Raw genomic sequence first — 16,823 nt, 5'->3', positions numbered from 1 at the left:
AGCATATCATATGTCCCTAGAGGGAGTTCACAAAGGCGCTGAATCATTTCCTTATTAGGTAGGATGATGGTCAAAATGACCTCGCTAAAACCAAGCCGAAATGGATCGTGGAATTGAAGGAAAACAACTATATAAGACCATGTGGTTCCTCCAAATTTCTTTGCGGCAACATTATCAAGTTCTCATCTGTTCTTTCCTAAAACAAAATCCGCCTGCTTGATTTTCCTCGATATTTTGCCACAAATGTTCAAAATCGCCGAGAAATGCCTGTTGGTCGCCGGTCTCTTGGCCGAATTTGTCCCAATCGTCATCGCGGTATCCTTCCCTGCCACAAGCGGCCCGTACAACACCAGCATTGCAACGACCCAGCTCATCGACCACGATCGTCTGGATCCCTACGCTCCAACGCCACGACCACGTACTTTGATGATTTCTCTCTTTCATCCCGTCCACCCAGCAGCATGTTGTCCCTACCCGACGCCCTACATGGACCCCATCAGCGCAACCTTCGAGGATGAACAGTACGCACAAGATGGTGTCCCAGCCGGCACCTTCAGCTCACTTAGCCTCGAAGCCTGCAAATCTTTTCCGACTTCAAAATCTAGCTGTAGCGTCAAAGGGTCAAACTATCCGCTCATTCTTTTTTCGCCTGGCCTGGGGAATACTCGCCTCTTGTACAGCGCTATGGCACAGCAGTGCGTATTTCATGGCTTCTGTTCTTCGTTCATTTTGAGCCTTCGCTAGAAAGATCTCGCTAATTTCACGTTCCTGCAGACTGTCCAGCACTGGCTACATCGTCGTAACGATTGACCATCCCTACGACGCAGACATCGTAACATTCCCCAACAATGTCACCGTTCTCGCGGCAAACATTACAACCGACACCCAGATCATAGATGACTTGAATATCCGCGTGAAAGACGTATCCTTCGTCCTCGACCAGCTCCGCAGTCCATTGGTCATTTCAAGGCTCATCCCAGGCCAAACCTCCGGTTTGGATACCTCTAAGGTGGGAATATATGGTCACTCCCTTGGCGGCGCCACCGCAGCCGAGGCTCTGCTTTCTGATTCGCGTCTCATGGGGGGTGTCAATTTGGACGGTACATTTTTCGGCTCCGCTATTGACCGTGGATTGGATAAGCCCTTCATGATCATGGCCCACGAAGGGAAAAATTTGACATCTGATGTGACTTGGGGTGCAATTTGGCCGAAACTGAAGGGGTTTAAGAGAGAATTCATGCTCGGTAATAGTACGCATGGTACGTTTACGGATTTGGCAGAGGCTGCTGATTTGATTGGTTTGAGAGAGCAATTCCCGACAGAGGTGGCCGCATTATTGGGGGGTATTGATGGAGGAAGGGCCCTTCAGATCATTACTGCTTATACTAGCAGGTTCTTCGACTTTGTATTGAAGGGGAAGAAGAGTGATCTATTAGATGGGTCTAGAATGGAGTTTCATGAGGTAACTGTTGGGGGATATTAACACATGTCGAGACAGAGCCGTAAAACAACAACTCAAGCGCCGAATTGAAAATTTGAAATATCTCAGGAACTAGACCAGTTAGCAATTTCTAATCAACGGCAAATTCAATCTAACTCCCTACGCTATATCTTGATACTGGTCTCGAGGCGATATGATCGATATCTTGATGTTACGCGCGTTGGAGGCCTATTGAAAAATCTACTATCGAACAGCGAGCGCGTACTAAACGTTAACTATAGCGTATACGTAACTAAAAGAGGTTAGTAGTAGTTAAAAAGGGCCTCGAGCCCCTATAGCTTTAGCTAAAGTAGTAGAGTTTCTCTACTAGGTAGAAGATCTTACTAAGGATCTCCTATCGATACCCTTAACCTACTAGCACTATAAATTAGGTATCCTATAACAGGAAATATGGGCTATTAAAGCTACAATCAAACTGCTAGTAAGGTCTAGCGTCCGCTTATTCGCTAAGATAGCTTATATAGTACCTACGCCCGCGTACTATCTCCTAAGTAGCTCGTTAAGTAGTTTACTAACGCGCCTAGTAGAGGTAGTACGTAACTATAAGGTAGTAGTCTATCTACACGATCGCTCGTATCATAGCGTATTCTGCTATATAATAAGTATAGAACTTACGAAGCGCGTAAACTAGGCCTAAGTGAAGATAGCGATATCGACTAAGACGCTACCTCTTTAAAGGCCTCCGGTGCCTGGGACATTGCTGTCTCCAGGCACAATGTCCGCATACAAAAGGCCCCTCCCGCCTGTCCCCATGTACACCCGCCCATACACTCTCGGATCCGCTGCAATGGTAATAATCCCACCATACTGATGCTTGTCGTCGTTGACACGTACCCACGACACCCCATTATCGTCACTCCGATACACGCCCTGCACGTCTAACGGTGCCTGCCCAGCTGTACCCCACAAAAACAGCGATACGCTAGATTTTCCAGCCGCTCCCTTCCCTGCCGCAAGTAGAGACGGGTTCAACCCGTTCCCATTTCCCTTGAACGCAGTCCAAGATTTTCCAAAGTTTTGACTGTGGAAGACCCCAACACCACTCACTCCAACCCACAACTCCCCGGCGACAAAAGGGTTGACAACCGGCAGTGCCCCTACCCCAGCTGGCAGCCCGATATTTTGGGCCAGAGCAGAAGAGTAGTTAACTCCGCCATTCCTCGACACGTAGAACACCCCGGACTCGTAAGCGTAAAACGTCCCAGGTGCGACGCGGTCGGCTGCGATGTTAGTCGTCTGCACTGCTAGCCCCTGGGGCGCTGTCCAGGTCTTTCCAAAATCGGAAGTGGTCCACGGTCCAGTAGGCTCCTGGTAGTGCAGTAACGTTGACCAGACAACGTGTTCGCCTGAAGCATCCACAGTAATAGACCCCGGGCTCCAAGTAGTAGAATTTACCTCTGGTGCACACGTAGCAAACATTTCCCACGTGTCTCCAAAGTCCTTGCTGTACGCTGCACTCCCGCACCTACCAGGATAGGTATGCCCACAAGACCCCGTCCGTACCACCACGTTTGGCGCCAGACCTGCAAAGTCGATGCTGTCGAGGTTGCTGAACACAGGCTCCGCGAACATGTTTGGTATTTGGTTCAAATCGTCATGCCGGAATCCATTGATGTCCCCCAGCCCGCTGAGTACGTGTCCCGGCCCTCCCGTTGGGCTAGTGAGCGCTAGGATGACGGTCTCCTCGATCCCCTGCGTCTGGACATACCACTCTGGCGCGCAATTCTCATCGACGCGCGATAGGGTATCTGTCACCCAGATCGTCGCCCCTGTGCCGTACATTAATCTGTCAGAGTTAAACGGGTCGAGCAACACAGCGCTCATCCACCAGCCCATCTTAGTCAGGCCTTTCACTGGGCTCGGTGCGCCATAGCCGCCCCATTCTGGGCCCCAGTTGAAGCCTAGCCACGGGACTGGGGTACCGTCCTTCAGAGCTGCCTGGCTGATCGGATGGCCCCAGTATCCGCCAGACCCAGCCGGCGTTGACAACTGCGCGACGTCTTTCCAGGTATTGCCGCCGTCGCGCGACAAGTAGATGCTATCGAGGGCCGGGCCCGGATCGCGGTCAAGGGTGACGACGACGAGGGTTTCCGGGTCGTCACGAGCGAGGCTGAGGCCGCAGAAACCTCCTGCTGGAAAAGTTTGGTTGTTATAAGGGGCAGGGTAGCTATTGCCGTTGCGGCCGGGGGTGATTTCGGCCCAGACATGACTTGAGGTATTGTACCGCCATACCTCGCCGTAGCTGGTGCCCCACGGCCCTGGGAAATCGCCATAAGTAACATAGAGGATACCATTCGAGGCGAGGTCGACCTTCATAGCCTGCGGACCAGTACTAGCCGGGGAGTGGCCGGGGAACGCGCTAGCAGTAGCCGCACTCCAGGTCATCGGCTGGCCGGGGATCGGTGCCCAGGACTTGCCGCCGTCGTGGGACTCATACATGCCACCTGGGGCGCAGGCGCTTGCATATAGAGTGCCTTTGTGTTGTTGGTCGAAAATAACGGAAACAATGCCGATGCCGTTTGCGAAGGCATCGGGAAAGGAGGTAACGTTGGTCCACGTCTTGGCCCGGTCACTGCTCTTCCACAGTCCCGCGGTACGGGTGCCCATCCAGAGCTCGTCTGGGTTGAAGGGGTCGACGGCCAGACGCTCGCCATTGTTACGACCCATTTCATTGGATCCCAAGTCAAAGGGGGCCTTGTAGATTTCGAAAGTATTGCCCTGGTCTTGCGAAACGAAGAATGCAGAACTCTGATCGCCCAGGTTACGTCCTTGTGCGAGGTATAGCCAGCTCGAGTTTGTTGGGTCAAGGCCGATAGTCTCAGTACCTAACAGCCCGCTATCAGCAGAGCTAATAAAGTCGGTAAGGGCCGTCCATTTGCCCTTGGCAACATCCCAGCGGTAGGCGCCCCCGATGTCGGTACGTGCGTAGAGCAAGTCCTGCGTTTTCGGGTGGGCAATGATCCCGGTGATGTAGCCGCCGCCTGTAATTGCCACCGAGTTGAACTCGTAGCCATGTTTGCTGGTCGTGGCGCCAGCTAACTGAAGCCCGGCCAACGTAATGGCGGCCAAGCAGAGCTTGTATGCGCGGCCGCAGACAGAGCCAGCCATAATTATGGCAGGTTAAGCAAACAAAGATGTCATGAGGAGGAAAATTGTCAAATTCCTTGGAGTTTACGAGAGTCTGTAGGGTCAGCTCCTTCCAATAAATAGTAGTCATGACTGTGGGGTTGTTGATCCTGATTTTCTTCCTAATATCCGCGGCTAAATTGCCGATTTCTGTTGGGAGTATAAGACAAGGATATTTGGCCAAATCGGGGTTGAAGAAGCCAGGATTCCGCAGTCACCTTGACAGGAAATGCTCGCGAGAGAAGCTCCACAGGGTCTAAATTAAAGTTATGCATGGATACGATACATAGTGGATACATCTTTCACCTGTCCCTGGGGAGGACTTTTAGCGCAAAACCAGCATATTGTATTATTTCGTTTTTATTCGCTAGGCTCTATAATATATCTTTGTATTACCGAGATGTTACAGGGTCTAGCTAATGAAAATGCTCTAATACAAAACGCTCATATCGCGGTAAAAATCCTTGCCAGGGACAGACAACGGGTGGTTTAATAATAGGGCACGTTGAGGTGGGTTGCGGGGAAGGTACAATATCAGCCGGTGAACCAGTCAGGACTCAGCTCAGCTCAACCCGGACGCCCCTAGCCCAGATCGAGGTCTATCACAGGAGATAGAAGTCAGAATTTACCCGTAACAGTGACTTCCCCACCCGCTTAGCCCGGGTATTGGAAATATCGTCTCCATTCCCTATATCCGTGCCTACTGCCCACCCGAAACCGCTTCCCGCTTTGGGTGCGCCCGCATTCCTGACCTTTCCGGTGTCCTGAGACCTTTGAGTATAGAAATCGTCAAATTTACCACCCAACTAGCTAATTATCAATTAAAAAAAAAGGCTCTCCTGCCTGCCTAGCCGCTTCCTCGTTTGCAATTGCCCGCTGAATAGATTCCTCTGAACGCTGTGTGGGTTCGTAGCCATATACCTTCTTGAACTACCTGGCTAGCTTCCTTTCCTCCTTGGCTAAATCCTCCTTCTTCCTGGTCTTAATCGATAGGAAAGTCCACCGAAAATGAGGCACATGTGCGCTCCCGCCTGGACATGATCCTGAACTTAGTGCTCGGATTTGCAAAGAGTCAGGGAGGTTGAAACTGAGCGGCCGACCGGACTATGCCATGTGGTATGGTGCACAGAAGGACATCAACACCAACCTGGTGATCGTGGAAGCGAAAGAAAGGAAACGATTGGCCATGGAGAGTAGCAGCTCTTGGCCTACATAGGTAAGCCTACCTTATCATCATACCCAAAAGTATCGCTAATATGTTTGTAGGGCTAGTCTATGCCGGCCGGATCGAGCTCCGGCATGCCGACATAACCGTATGCGGGATTCTGACAGACTGCGTCACGTTCAAATTCTACCGCATCAACTAGCGGGGCAAGTAGGACTGGGAAAAACGGCGGAGGGAAGTCATCGGAATTCTGCTTCGCCTTATAGGGGCGTTATCCAGCCAATCTCCGGTTTCAAGTCGCGGGTCACAATCACGTCGCCGTAAGTTGAGAAGCTCGGCCGGCGATGATGAAGCAATGGAGGATATGTAGAGGCAGAGAGGCTCCGAGGTCATGGCCATTATTACTAGGAGGTAGTGTTACGCTTTCCGGTTAACGTCTCATTGGGATCAAACACAGCTTCCACCGTCTCATGTTCCTTCGGCATTTCGGGTTGGTGTGTAGATTACAGAGAGTGTTGGGTTGGCCTCCGGGCCATGCTAAACATTACAAAGGATGACCAGGTCACTCGGAAAAAAAACCCCCAGTGGGGAGCCGAGGCTAATAGTACAGCAATACTTATAATAAACATGCGGGGGTTTTGTTGAGATTTGCTAAAAAGGGCTGCGGCCCCTGTCCGCAGCCCGAGTTGCGACAAGCTTGCCCAGTATGGTAACACTGTAGACGGCCGACATCTGTTTGATTTAACAACCCCTGCATCGTGCTATAGCATACTTTATAAAGACTCTCTCTCCTTCATCCTATGTTTTCCAACATTCCCACCATCAAATATCAAATTCTCTTGAAATCATGGCATCAACAGAGCCACACAGAGTTCTCCTGGTAATTGAAATCTTGGAAATGATTTTGGTCGAGACCGATATGCAAACACTAATCACATCAGCTCAAAGGGTCTGTCATAAATGGCATGATCTAATCCAATACTCGGCCGACCTACAAGCTGCCCTGTTTTTTAAGCGTGTAAGGTATACCCTACCACACGGAACACCAGCCATTCGCAATCCGTTACTGGATAAACGTATTTGGCCATGGTTTTGCTCAACACATACGAAGAAATGGGGAGCAGCCCCTGTTAAAGGCGGGGCAAAGATACCTGAAATTAGACCTGGGGATGACGATTGCTTTCTCCGAGAGGGGGCAAGTTGGTCACGAATGTTGTTTCAGCAACCTCCTCGATCATGTATTGGACTTGTGGAGAAGGACGGAGGGGCAGTGGATGGTCCTGCATACACCGAAGTGAAAGTTCAGTTGAAGGGAGAACGACTGCGAATCGGCGACGTTGTTAATGCCTATCTGCTACCTCGTGCCCGTCTTCACCCGCTGCCTGAAGAAGGCCTATTCTGGTACGGAACTATCCATACTAAGGAGCTTATTGAGGAATCTCCTTATATGCGAGCATATGAAGATGATGCGGAGAGACATGGAGATATCCACAAGAGTCAAGTAGAGTACGCTAGCTCAGTGTATCTACGTGATTGTGACATTGTGATTTTCGTGTTACATTGTTGTTGGGTTCGAGGGCAGTGGGAAAGACAACTTGGTCATCCTAATATTTATGCTTCCTGCCTACATCGTTGGCTGCGCGAGCTTGAGAGGGAACTTGTACCTGGACAGATCTCTATTCCGATGCCGATGCCTTCGGATTAGGTGCTTTCAACTTTTCCTCGCTATCTTGCTATCTATGCTTAACTGATGGAACTTGCAACATACCTGCCAAAAGTTAAATCAATCATGATGCTGTAGCTCTTACAATGTAATGCTAAAATTCCTCGTCTGTCGGCATCAGGTGCCGAGGTTTTCAAGCAATTTTGTGGCTGCTCCTTGTGACGGGGAGTGAACTCTAACTTTTGTATTACCCTATTTTGAGCATATCGCCCAGGGAGAGGTTTGTTATGTTGGATTGCTTGCCTAAGAACGGTACTGCTTCCGGCAGTGGTCTCCGTGTGTTTCACTTTGCAACACCTATGGCAGCCCTATACCCGAATGGTATCACGAATTTCAACTGACATTATCTTCGCCTTCTACCACATTAAATAACAGAGCAGGTAGCGCTCTAAAACCCTGCACTGAGAATACCCAGCTATCGAGAACTTGGTAGCATCAAAAGCGCCACATGCTTCCAATCTCAGATACACACTCGCCAGCTAAGCTCGTAGCGCCCTAATTTTGGTAACTTGACTGGTATTTACTACAAGGGCCTCCCATAAGTGGGAGTGTGGGACACCCAAAAGTGCGAAGCGTAGCGCCTTATCATATACGCTAAATAGTATTTTCGGTCCATCTTCTATATAGCGTAGTCTTACTTGTATATGTTAATCTCACGGCTAAAGGCTACAGCCAATTCAATGGCTAATCTGACCGCTAATTCGGAGTCTTGATGCTAGTATATGATTTATATTAGGGGGAGACCTCTTAAGACCACCATAATATTAGGGGGAAAAGCCCCTTTCTGATAACACTCCGCCCTAATAGCTATATGGCCAACTTAATGGCCACTCTGACAGCTACAGGAAAGTTTTGTCCTGCAATATCAGGCAGCGAGAGCTTAAGGAGAAAATATGTGGGGTAACCATCAACCAAACATCCAAATTTCAAAGGCGGCGAGTCACGTGATGACGGAGATTGCGAACTGATCAGATCGTAGGATGATCGGACTTAACGGCCAATCTCCGGAGAATATCTCAAGGAATGAACAGCATCAAAAATGTATATAAGCAGTTCATGAGGGGACTTCTTTTGTAGGGAAAGCGTGGGATTAACACCATCCATATTTGTCTTTCTTGTCTTATCTCCAATATGACTACTGAACCTCGCACCATCGTGCTCATTACCGGGGCCAATCAAGGGATTGGCTACGCAGTAGCCCAGGGCCTTCTTGCTTACAAGAGCTACTTCATTCTACTTGGCTCTCGCGACGCCTCGCGCGGTGCCAAGGCGGCAAATGAGCTCGATCCTACCGGTGAATTCATCCAGTCCATCACCATCGACGTGGCAGACGATGCATCGATACAGCAAGCAGCCGACCTGGTGGAATCCAAGTACGGCCGACTAGATGTCCTAATCAACAATGCGGGCATCAACACCGAGATCGATATCATGATCGAGCAACATAAGAAGCAACGGGAAGAGGGTGCATCTCAGCCTGGCAAAGTTGATCTTGCTCAGCAGCGCAAGTTGTTCCGGGACGTATACGACGTCAATCTCTTCGGCGCGGCAATGGTCACTGAGGCATTCACACCACTTTTGGAAAAATCCACGTCTGCCCCAGCCCGCATTGTCTTTGTGTCTTCGCACACGGGGTCCTTGGGTCTGCGAGTTGATTCTTTGGGCGCTGAATATGCAAAGTGGTCTCGTCCTTCATTCCCGGTTTACCGCAGTAGCAAGGCGGCTTTAAACATGTTGACTTTGCATTATGCGGCCAAATTTAATGACAAGGGGTGGAAGGTGAATGGGTCATGTCCGAACTTGACGGATACCAACTTTGCGCGTGGGTGGGTGAAAGGTAGACCTGCCTCGGAGTCTGCGGTGAACATTGTGAGACTGGCAACTCTTTCGACTGATGGAGAGTCGGGAGTATACTCTGATGAGAATGGGGTTGTGCCTTGGTAGAGAATCGGTGATTAAGCCGATGTCAGATTTGGGAGGATCTTAGTCATTGAACTTCATTCTTATTATTCATCAGAAGTCTAAATACCTAAGTTAACTAGTTATTAGTTTGATTATAAGATGTTCCCGAACATAAGCCTAGGCACATTGACTCCGCAGATTGCGGACAGAAGTCCACTCGACGATGTGAAGTATTGGATACCTGGAACAGTATGGGCTTCGCGTATTCCAGCTAGGTACCCCTTACCCGACCGGGTACTCTGCGGGCAACGAAAGAGCCTCGGCATTTTCGGAGTCAGCTTAAAGAGTCTCCGCCCTTCCAACTCGACTTCTTGTCCTCTCCTCCCTCCTCCATCTCACCCTCATTTCTGTTCTCAGAGACCTGTGTGTTACTGTTTAATTTGTGAGTGAATCAGTTCTTGCGATCTGTATACCTGCATAGCAGCACCTTGTATTCCTCCCGCGTCCAACCGATCGCCACAAACTTCCCCGCAATAACCGAAATCTCCTCTCCGCATCTCAAGACCCCGACATACACAACGCGGCGAGCAATGTACTGACAGTCTCTGTTCATCTAGTTTCTCTTTCTATAATTCATCATGGCCGCAGACCGTCTGAGCTCTATCTTGAGCCATCTCAAGGGCACCAGCAGCGGTGTCAGTGCTATGTAAGATCCGCGGCAACTCGGCAAAGCAAGGCTCAGCAAAACTGACAATGGAATCAGTACCCAGAAGAACCCCGACGATGTCGTTATCACACTATCCCTGCGCACTCCCTTGACCAAGGCCCGCAAGGGTGGCTTCAAGGATTCTGAGTTGGACTATATTGTGTACGCTCTGCTGAAGGAGACCCTGGCTCAGTCCAAGATTGACCCTGCCCTTGTCGAGGATGTCTGCTTGGGTAATGTATGCATCTCCTGCAAATTCAAAGCTATTTTAGGCCATTTCAATCGTCTAACCTCGAGATAGGTCAACGAGGCCAAGGCCGCCTACATGGTCCGCGCGGCGTCTCTGGCCGCCGGCATCCCGCACACCGCTGGCGCTTCATCAGTGAACCGCTTCTGCTCGTCCGGCCTGAAGGCCGTGCAGGATATTGCCAACCAGATCTCCATGGGTGCCATCGATGTCGGTATCGCCATGGGTGCGGAGCTGATGTCTGCCCCTGGCGACCGTCTCGAGCGTCCCTTCAATGAGGAGGTTCTGCGCAACCAGGAGGCCGCTGACTGCATGCAGCCCATGGGTCAGACCTCTGAGAATGTTGGCAAGGACTTTGGCATCTCGCGTGAGCAGCAAGATCGCTATGCTGCGGAGTCTTTCCGTCGTGCCGAGGTCGCCCAGAAGGCCGGCTGGTTCGACGATGAGATTGCCCCCATTTCCGTGAAGGTCAAGGACCCCAAGACTGGTGAGGTCCACCAGGTCACTCTCACTCGTGATGATGGTATTCGCCCTGGAACTACTTTTGAGTCTCTGTCGAAGATTCGCCCTGCATTCCCTCAGTTCGGTGACAAGTCGACTGGTGGAAACTCCAGCCAGGTCACCGATGGTGGTATGTCTTTGTCCCGTCTCCCTGCGATGAAATATCACAATCGAATTAAAAAGAGAAAAAAATACTAACTTTCGATGATAGCCGCCTCTGTCCTCCTGATGCGCCGCTCCAAGGCCATCGAGCTGAACCAGCCCATCCTAGCCAAGTTCTGCGGCGCGACCGTTGCCGGTGTGCCCCCTCGCGTTATGGGTATTGGCCCTACCGCTGCCATCCCCAAGCTGCTGAGCAAGTTCAACCTGGACAAGAACGACATTGACATCTACGAGATCAACGAGGCCTTCGCCTCGATGGCTGTGTACTGCGTCCAAAATCTGGGTCTCGATCACGCTAAGGTTAACCCGCGTGGTGGCGCCATCGCGCTGGGCCACCCCTTGGGAGCCACTGGCGCGCGCCAGATCGCCACGATCCTGAGCGAGGCGCGCCGGACGAAGAAGAAGATCCTGGTCACTAGTATGTGTATTGGCACTGGCCAGGGTATGGCTGGATTGTTTGTCAATGAGCAGCTGTAAATATGTATATCCAATATTTTCAATTATAGTATCAGATCGAACCAAATAAATGCATCGTGCGAAACTCTGCGAAACTCCTTTAATTTGCACCCGTGCGCTTGGCATATAATCAACCCGTATTCGCGGCATGTGTCAATTTCAGGTATGGCTTGGGTTATTGTGGACGCGGTAAGAACTCAAACTGGCGGGAGACTGTCCGGGGGCTAGCGAGGACCGAAATAGGATAAGCTTATTTGAGGGTCAACTCAGTCTTTTTATTTTTGTTTGCTCTCTTTCGTGACGCTGGATTCATAGTCCCACCAATTAAATGGTTACTACTTCGCCATTCTCACCGTCAATGCTGAGGCTCAGACTATGTGCGGCATAGTTCGATTTGTGTGAGATAAGGACGCGCCTATGGTTCCTTCTTTTAGTAGCCAGCATTTAGAATAAACATTATTTAATACGATACTATATCAGAAGCAGCATTCCCATGGTCCAGAAAGGAACATGACGGTGCCAACTTGGAAGCTCAATGCCACTCACCTTTTGTCAAGCCTGTCCGTGGCTGTTACCTTCGTGTTGAATTCTTGGCTATAGTGGGCGACAGGTACAGAACTGCCAGCCATTTCCACCCGCTGTTGGGCCGCCAACTCGACAGTAGCGATATGTGATGGCTGCTGTAATGCAAGTTCCGAAGGCTGCGGCGCATCCGTCCCCTGTTCTGCCCTTGCATATCCATCGGACTGTTTCCTCAGAGCTTGCGCCTGCGCCTGCGCCTGTGGCTGTGGCTGGGGATGGCGATGTTGCGCAGCGGAATATTTCATCGGTTGTTGATACTGCATCGGAGGATTGTTGGTCGGTGTGGGGGGGGGGGGGGGGGGGGGGGGGGGGGGGGGGGGGACATGCCTGTATGTTCGCTTTATAGTAGTAGTTGCGTAGGGCCGACCTGCGGCATCAAGATAGATGATTGTGAGATTCTGTTGTTAAATACGTTTATGTGTCGCCGCCGGATTGCCCAGCAGACCCAGTAGAGGATGTGGAATAATAATGCGACACCGAATAAAGCAAATGAGGCGAATAGCATTGTGTCGGTGTTTGCTGAAATGTTTCCAAGTGCATCGCCGACTAATGCCTCGCCGATGGCGATGAAAATGAGCGACGTGGTCAGGAAACCGATCCTCCACCATTTGGAAATGGGGTGTTTGTTTTGCTACTCATATTGTTGACTCTGTCCATGGCTCTGTATGTGTTCCTGAGGATGTGTCCTTGGTAGAGAGTCGCCTTCGTTGTAAGATCCGAGATGAGCACGAAGAAAACCAAGCCAAGAACAAAGAAATCAGGGTCTAGTGGAGTAAAATCAAGCCCATCTCGGCGGTGCTCCTGTGATGCTCTCCAAGCTATCCTCCACATCTCGTAACAGTGGGGCTGTGTTTAATTGTTCGTTGTTCAGGTGGTGGTCATTAAACTTTAGGCTGAGTAAAAATGGGTTAGCAACTTAGCAGAGTCTATTGCCAAGGAGATGCGGCTCTCTGGTGTGTCACGATAGACATGGAAAAAAGGGTCATCCTAGGCATGGATAACGCAGGGACCCTCATGAATACGAGACGGCCAGAGGCAAGACTGGAGATTTGTGGGTTTTATTCTTGGAAAGAAAATCGGCCGATCCCTGATCCTTGCTTTGGGCGAGACTCCGCCTCGTGTTTTGAGTGCAGAGGCTCTGCCGATCCAGAGTGGTGCCTTGTTTGGGTATGGCAAGTTGGATATACTCAAAAGAGTTTGAAAACACATCTTGTAAACAATCGAGACACTGAATGATAAATGACTGTTTCTTTGTATTAGCCAGGCGTGAAAGTGTTCTTCTAGCTTCGGAAAAAAAAAGTAGGAACATGCAGCATCCATCAACTTGGTTCCTTCATTTTAGTGTCTAACTTTGCTTTTTACCTTAATATTATTCAGTGGGGTGGAGGATCACGAACGCTGTCATTCACACGGTCAATGAGGATCAAATTAGCCTCGTAGCCAAGAGGATGAATGGTCTCATCCATGCTTCTCATTGGAAGACAAGAATCCACTGGGCTAGAAAAGTATGAGCTAAATCTCGTGTTCGAGCGGACTAGCCTTCTCGTCGATGAGTTGGTGAACCTACAGACTAGTCACATCGTAATTATTTTTAGCGAATTCAATTTTTATCTCGAGCTTTTGCTTCTTTGGGAGGAAATGCTGAAGAGTCTAATTCTGGTTCCCCCTTTAAGACTCGTTCATTCCTCCCTTCATCTGCCGTTGAGGCTGAATTTTGATTTCTTCCTTCGTTTCCTCTTTCCCATCCCAACTGGGCTGATATCCATCGAACAAACTATCAACTCTCTCTCTCTCTCTCTCTCTCTCATATTGCCTTCTTTTCCTTACATCGACCCTTCAATCCTTCAAATCTCTCCTCAACAATGCAGCAATACGGCACAGCTCCCCGTCAGGGGATATCCAAATGGTGGTGCATCAGCTTCTTCATCGCCGCCATCATCTTCTTCATCATCGGCGGTGCCTTGATGGGCACCTACCTCAACTCCGGCTACTCCAACTGCTACTCCAGCTCCTACTATTCCTACAGCTACGACTACTCCTGTTTCGATGGCAACACGGGCGAATGGTACGGCGGTATCGCCATGATCGCCCTCGGCGGTGTCTGCAAGTTCATCGGCTGGGTTCTTCTCATTGTTTTCTGCGTGCAACGCCGCCGCTTCGTCCAGAACAATATCACTTACGTCAACAACCCGACTCCCATGGAGCCCGTGCCTCAGCAGGGCTACGTTGCCCCCCAGCCAACTTACCCTCCTCAGCCTATGGCTGCCCAGTTCCCTCGCTCGCCTGCCAGCCCGGCACCTTACCCGGCCAGCGTTGGCACTCCCCCTCCTAAGGAGGCTACTGCCACTGCCTTCAGATACTGTGGCCAGTGCGGTACTGCTGTGTCCAGCCGGTTCTGCCCTCAGTGTGGTACTGGCAACTAAAAGTCGCATTGGACTTTTGGCCTATGTGCACACCCTCGATATTTGAAATGAAATCAAGTAGGGAAGTTGCGGGTCCATGATGATGGACAGGATCTATGCGGATACGTTGACGTCTGGTTTTTGAAATTAAACCTCATCGCCGTGAGCAAGCACAATGATATACCCTTGGAGTTTTTTATGTGAAGAAGTCAAAAAGGACAAAGGACAATCTTTAATGTTACATATCTTCTTTTTTATAATTGTCTGCTATTAATTTGCATTCTTGTTCAAGTCCATACTACGCGAGCGACTGCTCGAGCTACTATCTTGAGTGATGATTTATTGATCATGTACAGCTAGACTCGCGTTTATCTATTGTTTCTAAATTTCATCCAAGAGCCTTTATGAAAGCTTTTCAATCTTATCTCGAGTGTCCTACCTCGTTCGAAGAGAGAGGCAGTCTCGATCTCAGCTTACTAACAAATACCCGCAGTTAGGGCTACCATAGCGACATACATATGAGCCCTCTTAATGTCTAGAGTAATATCCACTTATACAAGACATCCAAGGATGTACTACAGGTCCACCGGCAGCCTCCATAACAACTGCGTTGTTCAAGCTATAAGAAAGTGGAGAGCAACAACGAGGACTCACGTAGCCCGTGCAATAATTCAACCATCTCAGTTCATTGTACTCCATATCTTCACTCTTTCTTTCCAGGCTCAGGAATCGAGCGTGAGTAAATCTTTGCATGAACCTCAACGAGAGGTCTCGGATAAGTCGTTGGTCCAGTTAGCTCCTGCTGGGTGCCCGTTTGTAAGACTAAGTTCTTGCTCACCCGGGGATCTTTTGTTTGGACCTCTAGAGTCTAGTCAGGGTAATCAATCTGTATGGTTTTGAGAAGCATGTAATAACGGAAGAACGGTCTATATAGTGAGACGACCGGTAGGGTATCAAATCATCGAATCAACAATGCAAAGGCAAATGCAAATATACAAGTCATGAACATGAGAGCCAAAGCCCACGCTAATAATCATCAAGCATCATCAAGCATCATCCTGCTTCTCCTTCGGACTCTCCCTCCGCATCCTCCCCTCCGCAGCCCTAGCCAGAATCTCCCTCCTGGACAACGACCCCGTCGCCGTCCCAGACCCAGACCCAGACCCATTTCCACCTCCAGCACTCCGTCCCGCCTCATCCACCCCCAATCCACCCAACACAAACTCTCCACCCGTCCACCCCTGCTCATCAATCACCTCCTCCCCACTCTGCACCCTCTCCCAATCCCCCGGATCATAAAAGTCCTGCTCCGTCAACCGATTACCCCCAGACTTCCAATCCGCCCGCTCCACCTCTCGCTCAATCTGCGCCGTCAAATCCCAAAAGTCGCGATCATGCGGGCCAAACACGCAATGCGCCAGCTCGTGGCACAGCGTCTTCCGAATAGTCCGGTAATCGCGGTATCCATCGTAGGCGTCGGTGCGTAGACGCAACTCGATGACCTCGCCTTTGTTGCGGTTTAGGCCGAGCGTGCGCGACTCGCTGGTCGTGTGCTCGGCTGGGTTCATTTCTGTAAGGAGCGGGACGGAGAATTTGTGTTTGGCCATTGCTGCGCGGATGCCGGGGTCGTCGCGGAGGCGTTTGAGGAATTCGAGGGAGCGCTCTGGGCGTGGGAGGTAGGAGAGTGGGAGGAGGCGGTGGAAGGTGTAGTTGGCGGATGAGGAGGAGAGTGTGTGGATGCCACCGCGGTTGGATGGGGATGGTTTGTGATTTGCGCGCCGGGCAGCGGCGAGTGCGGAGGCGCGTGCTTCCTGGCGTTTGCGTATGGATTCGGATTGTTCGTGGAGGTCTGCGATGGCTTTCGCTGGGGTGCCGAGGAGGGTGATTTTGAATTTGGGCGAGTCGAGGGGGAGGAGGGTTGTGAGTTGAGTTGGTGGGAAGGGCGCCTTTTGCATGCCAGGTTTGGGGGCTATGAGGAGCTTCTGGTTCTCCGTGGGAATGTTGAGGGCAGATTCTATCTCTGCGGAGAGATCTTGTAATGTTGCCGAGGCAGAGAGTTGAAAGCTGTGCGGGGTGCCATGGTAGTGGACGATGAGGTCCATGGTCGAGTCCATGAGAAGTTCAGATGTGTTTAGAGGACACTTTCAGAACGACTATGTCGAGTATGTGTGAACTGGAGGGGGTGATGATGGAGAGAAGCCAACGATGTTAACTAAATAAATGGAGGAGCCGTCCCAAAGCGGCAGGCGCTGAGGCGAACTTCGACGGGGTTCCACGGTGATAGCTTTGTCAGCGCGGAGATAAGGCCCCTTGAGGCCTGAGGCAGAGAGAAAAAAAAAGTGGAGAACCA

General features: G+C 50.5%; 7 protein-coding genes across 7 annotated transcripts; 4 read left to right on the top strand and 3 right to left on the bottom strand.

The window, feature by feature from the left end:
- Positions 1-243: 243 nt before the first annotated feature.
- N7458_006548 (PAF acetylhydrolase family protein) lies at positions 244-1,483 on the top strand (the record flags this gene model as incomplete). Its single annotated transcript, XM_056909930.1, has 2 exons — positions 244-695; positions 775-1,483. 2 exons carry the CDS (start codon positions 244-246, stop codon positions 1,481-1,483), a joined length of 1,161 nt encoding a protein of 386 aa, XP_056765634.1.
- N7458_006547 (uncharacterized protein) lies at positions 1,433-4,609 on the bottom strand (the record flags this gene model as incomplete). Its single annotated transcript, XM_056909929.1, has 2 exons — positions 1,433-1,442; positions 2,229-4,609. The coding sequence occupies 2 exons, from the start codon at positions 4,607-4,609 to the stop codon at positions 1,433-1,435; spliced, it is 2,391 nt and encodes a 796-aa protein (XP_056765633.1).
- Positions 4,610-8,646: 4,037 nt separating this feature from the next.
- On the top strand, positions 8,647-9,459 carry N7458_006546 (uncharacterized protein; the record flags this gene model as incomplete). The annotated part of the gene is made up of 1 exon (XM_056909928.1): positions 8,647-9,459. The coding sequence occupies one exon, from the start codon at positions 8,647-8,649 to the stop codon at positions 9,457-9,459; it is 813 nt and encodes a 270-aa protein (XP_056765632.1).
- A 596-nt stretch (positions 9,460-10,055) lies between these two features.
- kat1 (putative 3-ketoacyl-CoA ketothiolase (Kat1)) lies at positions 10,056-11,510 on the top strand (the record flags this gene model as incomplete). Its single annotated transcript, XM_056909927.1, has 4 exons — positions 10,056-10,123; positions 10,181-10,361; positions 10,425-11,001; positions 11,083-11,510. 4 exons carry the CDS (start codon positions 10,056-10,058, stop codon positions 11,508-11,510), a joined length of 1,254 nt encoding a protein of 417 aa, XP_056765631.1.
- A 521-nt stretch (positions 11,511-12,031) lies between these two features.
- N7458_006544 (uncharacterized protein) lies at positions 12,032-12,576 on the bottom strand (the record flags this gene model as incomplete). The annotated part of the gene is made up of 2 exons (XM_056909926.1): positions 12,032-12,469; positions 12,517-12,576. The coding sequence occupies 2 exons, from the start codon at positions 12,574-12,576 to the stop codon at positions 12,032-12,034; spliced, it is 498 nt and encodes a 165-aa protein (XP_056765630.1).
- A 1,357-nt stretch (positions 12,577-13,933) lies between these two features.
- N7458_006543 (uncharacterized protein) lies at positions 13,934-14,494 on the top strand (the record flags this gene model as incomplete). The annotated part of the gene is made up of 1 exon (XM_056909925.1): positions 13,934-14,494. The coding sequence occupies one exon, from the start codon at positions 13,934-13,936 to the stop codon at positions 14,492-14,494; it is 561 nt and encodes a 186-aa protein (XP_056765629.1).
- A 1,025-nt stretch (positions 14,495-15,519) lies between these two features.
- N7458_006542 (putative zinc metalloproteinase) lies at positions 15,520-16,587 on the bottom strand (the record flags this gene model as incomplete). The annotated part of the gene is made up of 1 exon (XM_056909924.1): positions 15,520-16,587. The coding sequence occupies one exon, from the start codon at positions 16,585-16,587 to the stop codon at positions 15,520-15,522; it is 1,068 nt and encodes a 355-aa protein (XP_056765628.1).
- Positions 16,588-16,823: the final 236 nt, after the last annotated feature.

This window comes from Penicillium daleae (genome assembly GCF_028827525.1).
Source record: "Penicillium daleae strain IBT 16125 chromosome Unknown utg000006l_segment0_segment0, whole genome shotgun sequence".
NCBI classification, from domain to species: Eukaryota; Fungi; Ascomycota; class Eurotiomycetes; order Eurotiales; family Aspergillaceae; genus Penicillium; species Penicillium daleae.
This window is presented reverse-complemented; position numbering and strand designations above follow the sequence as displayed.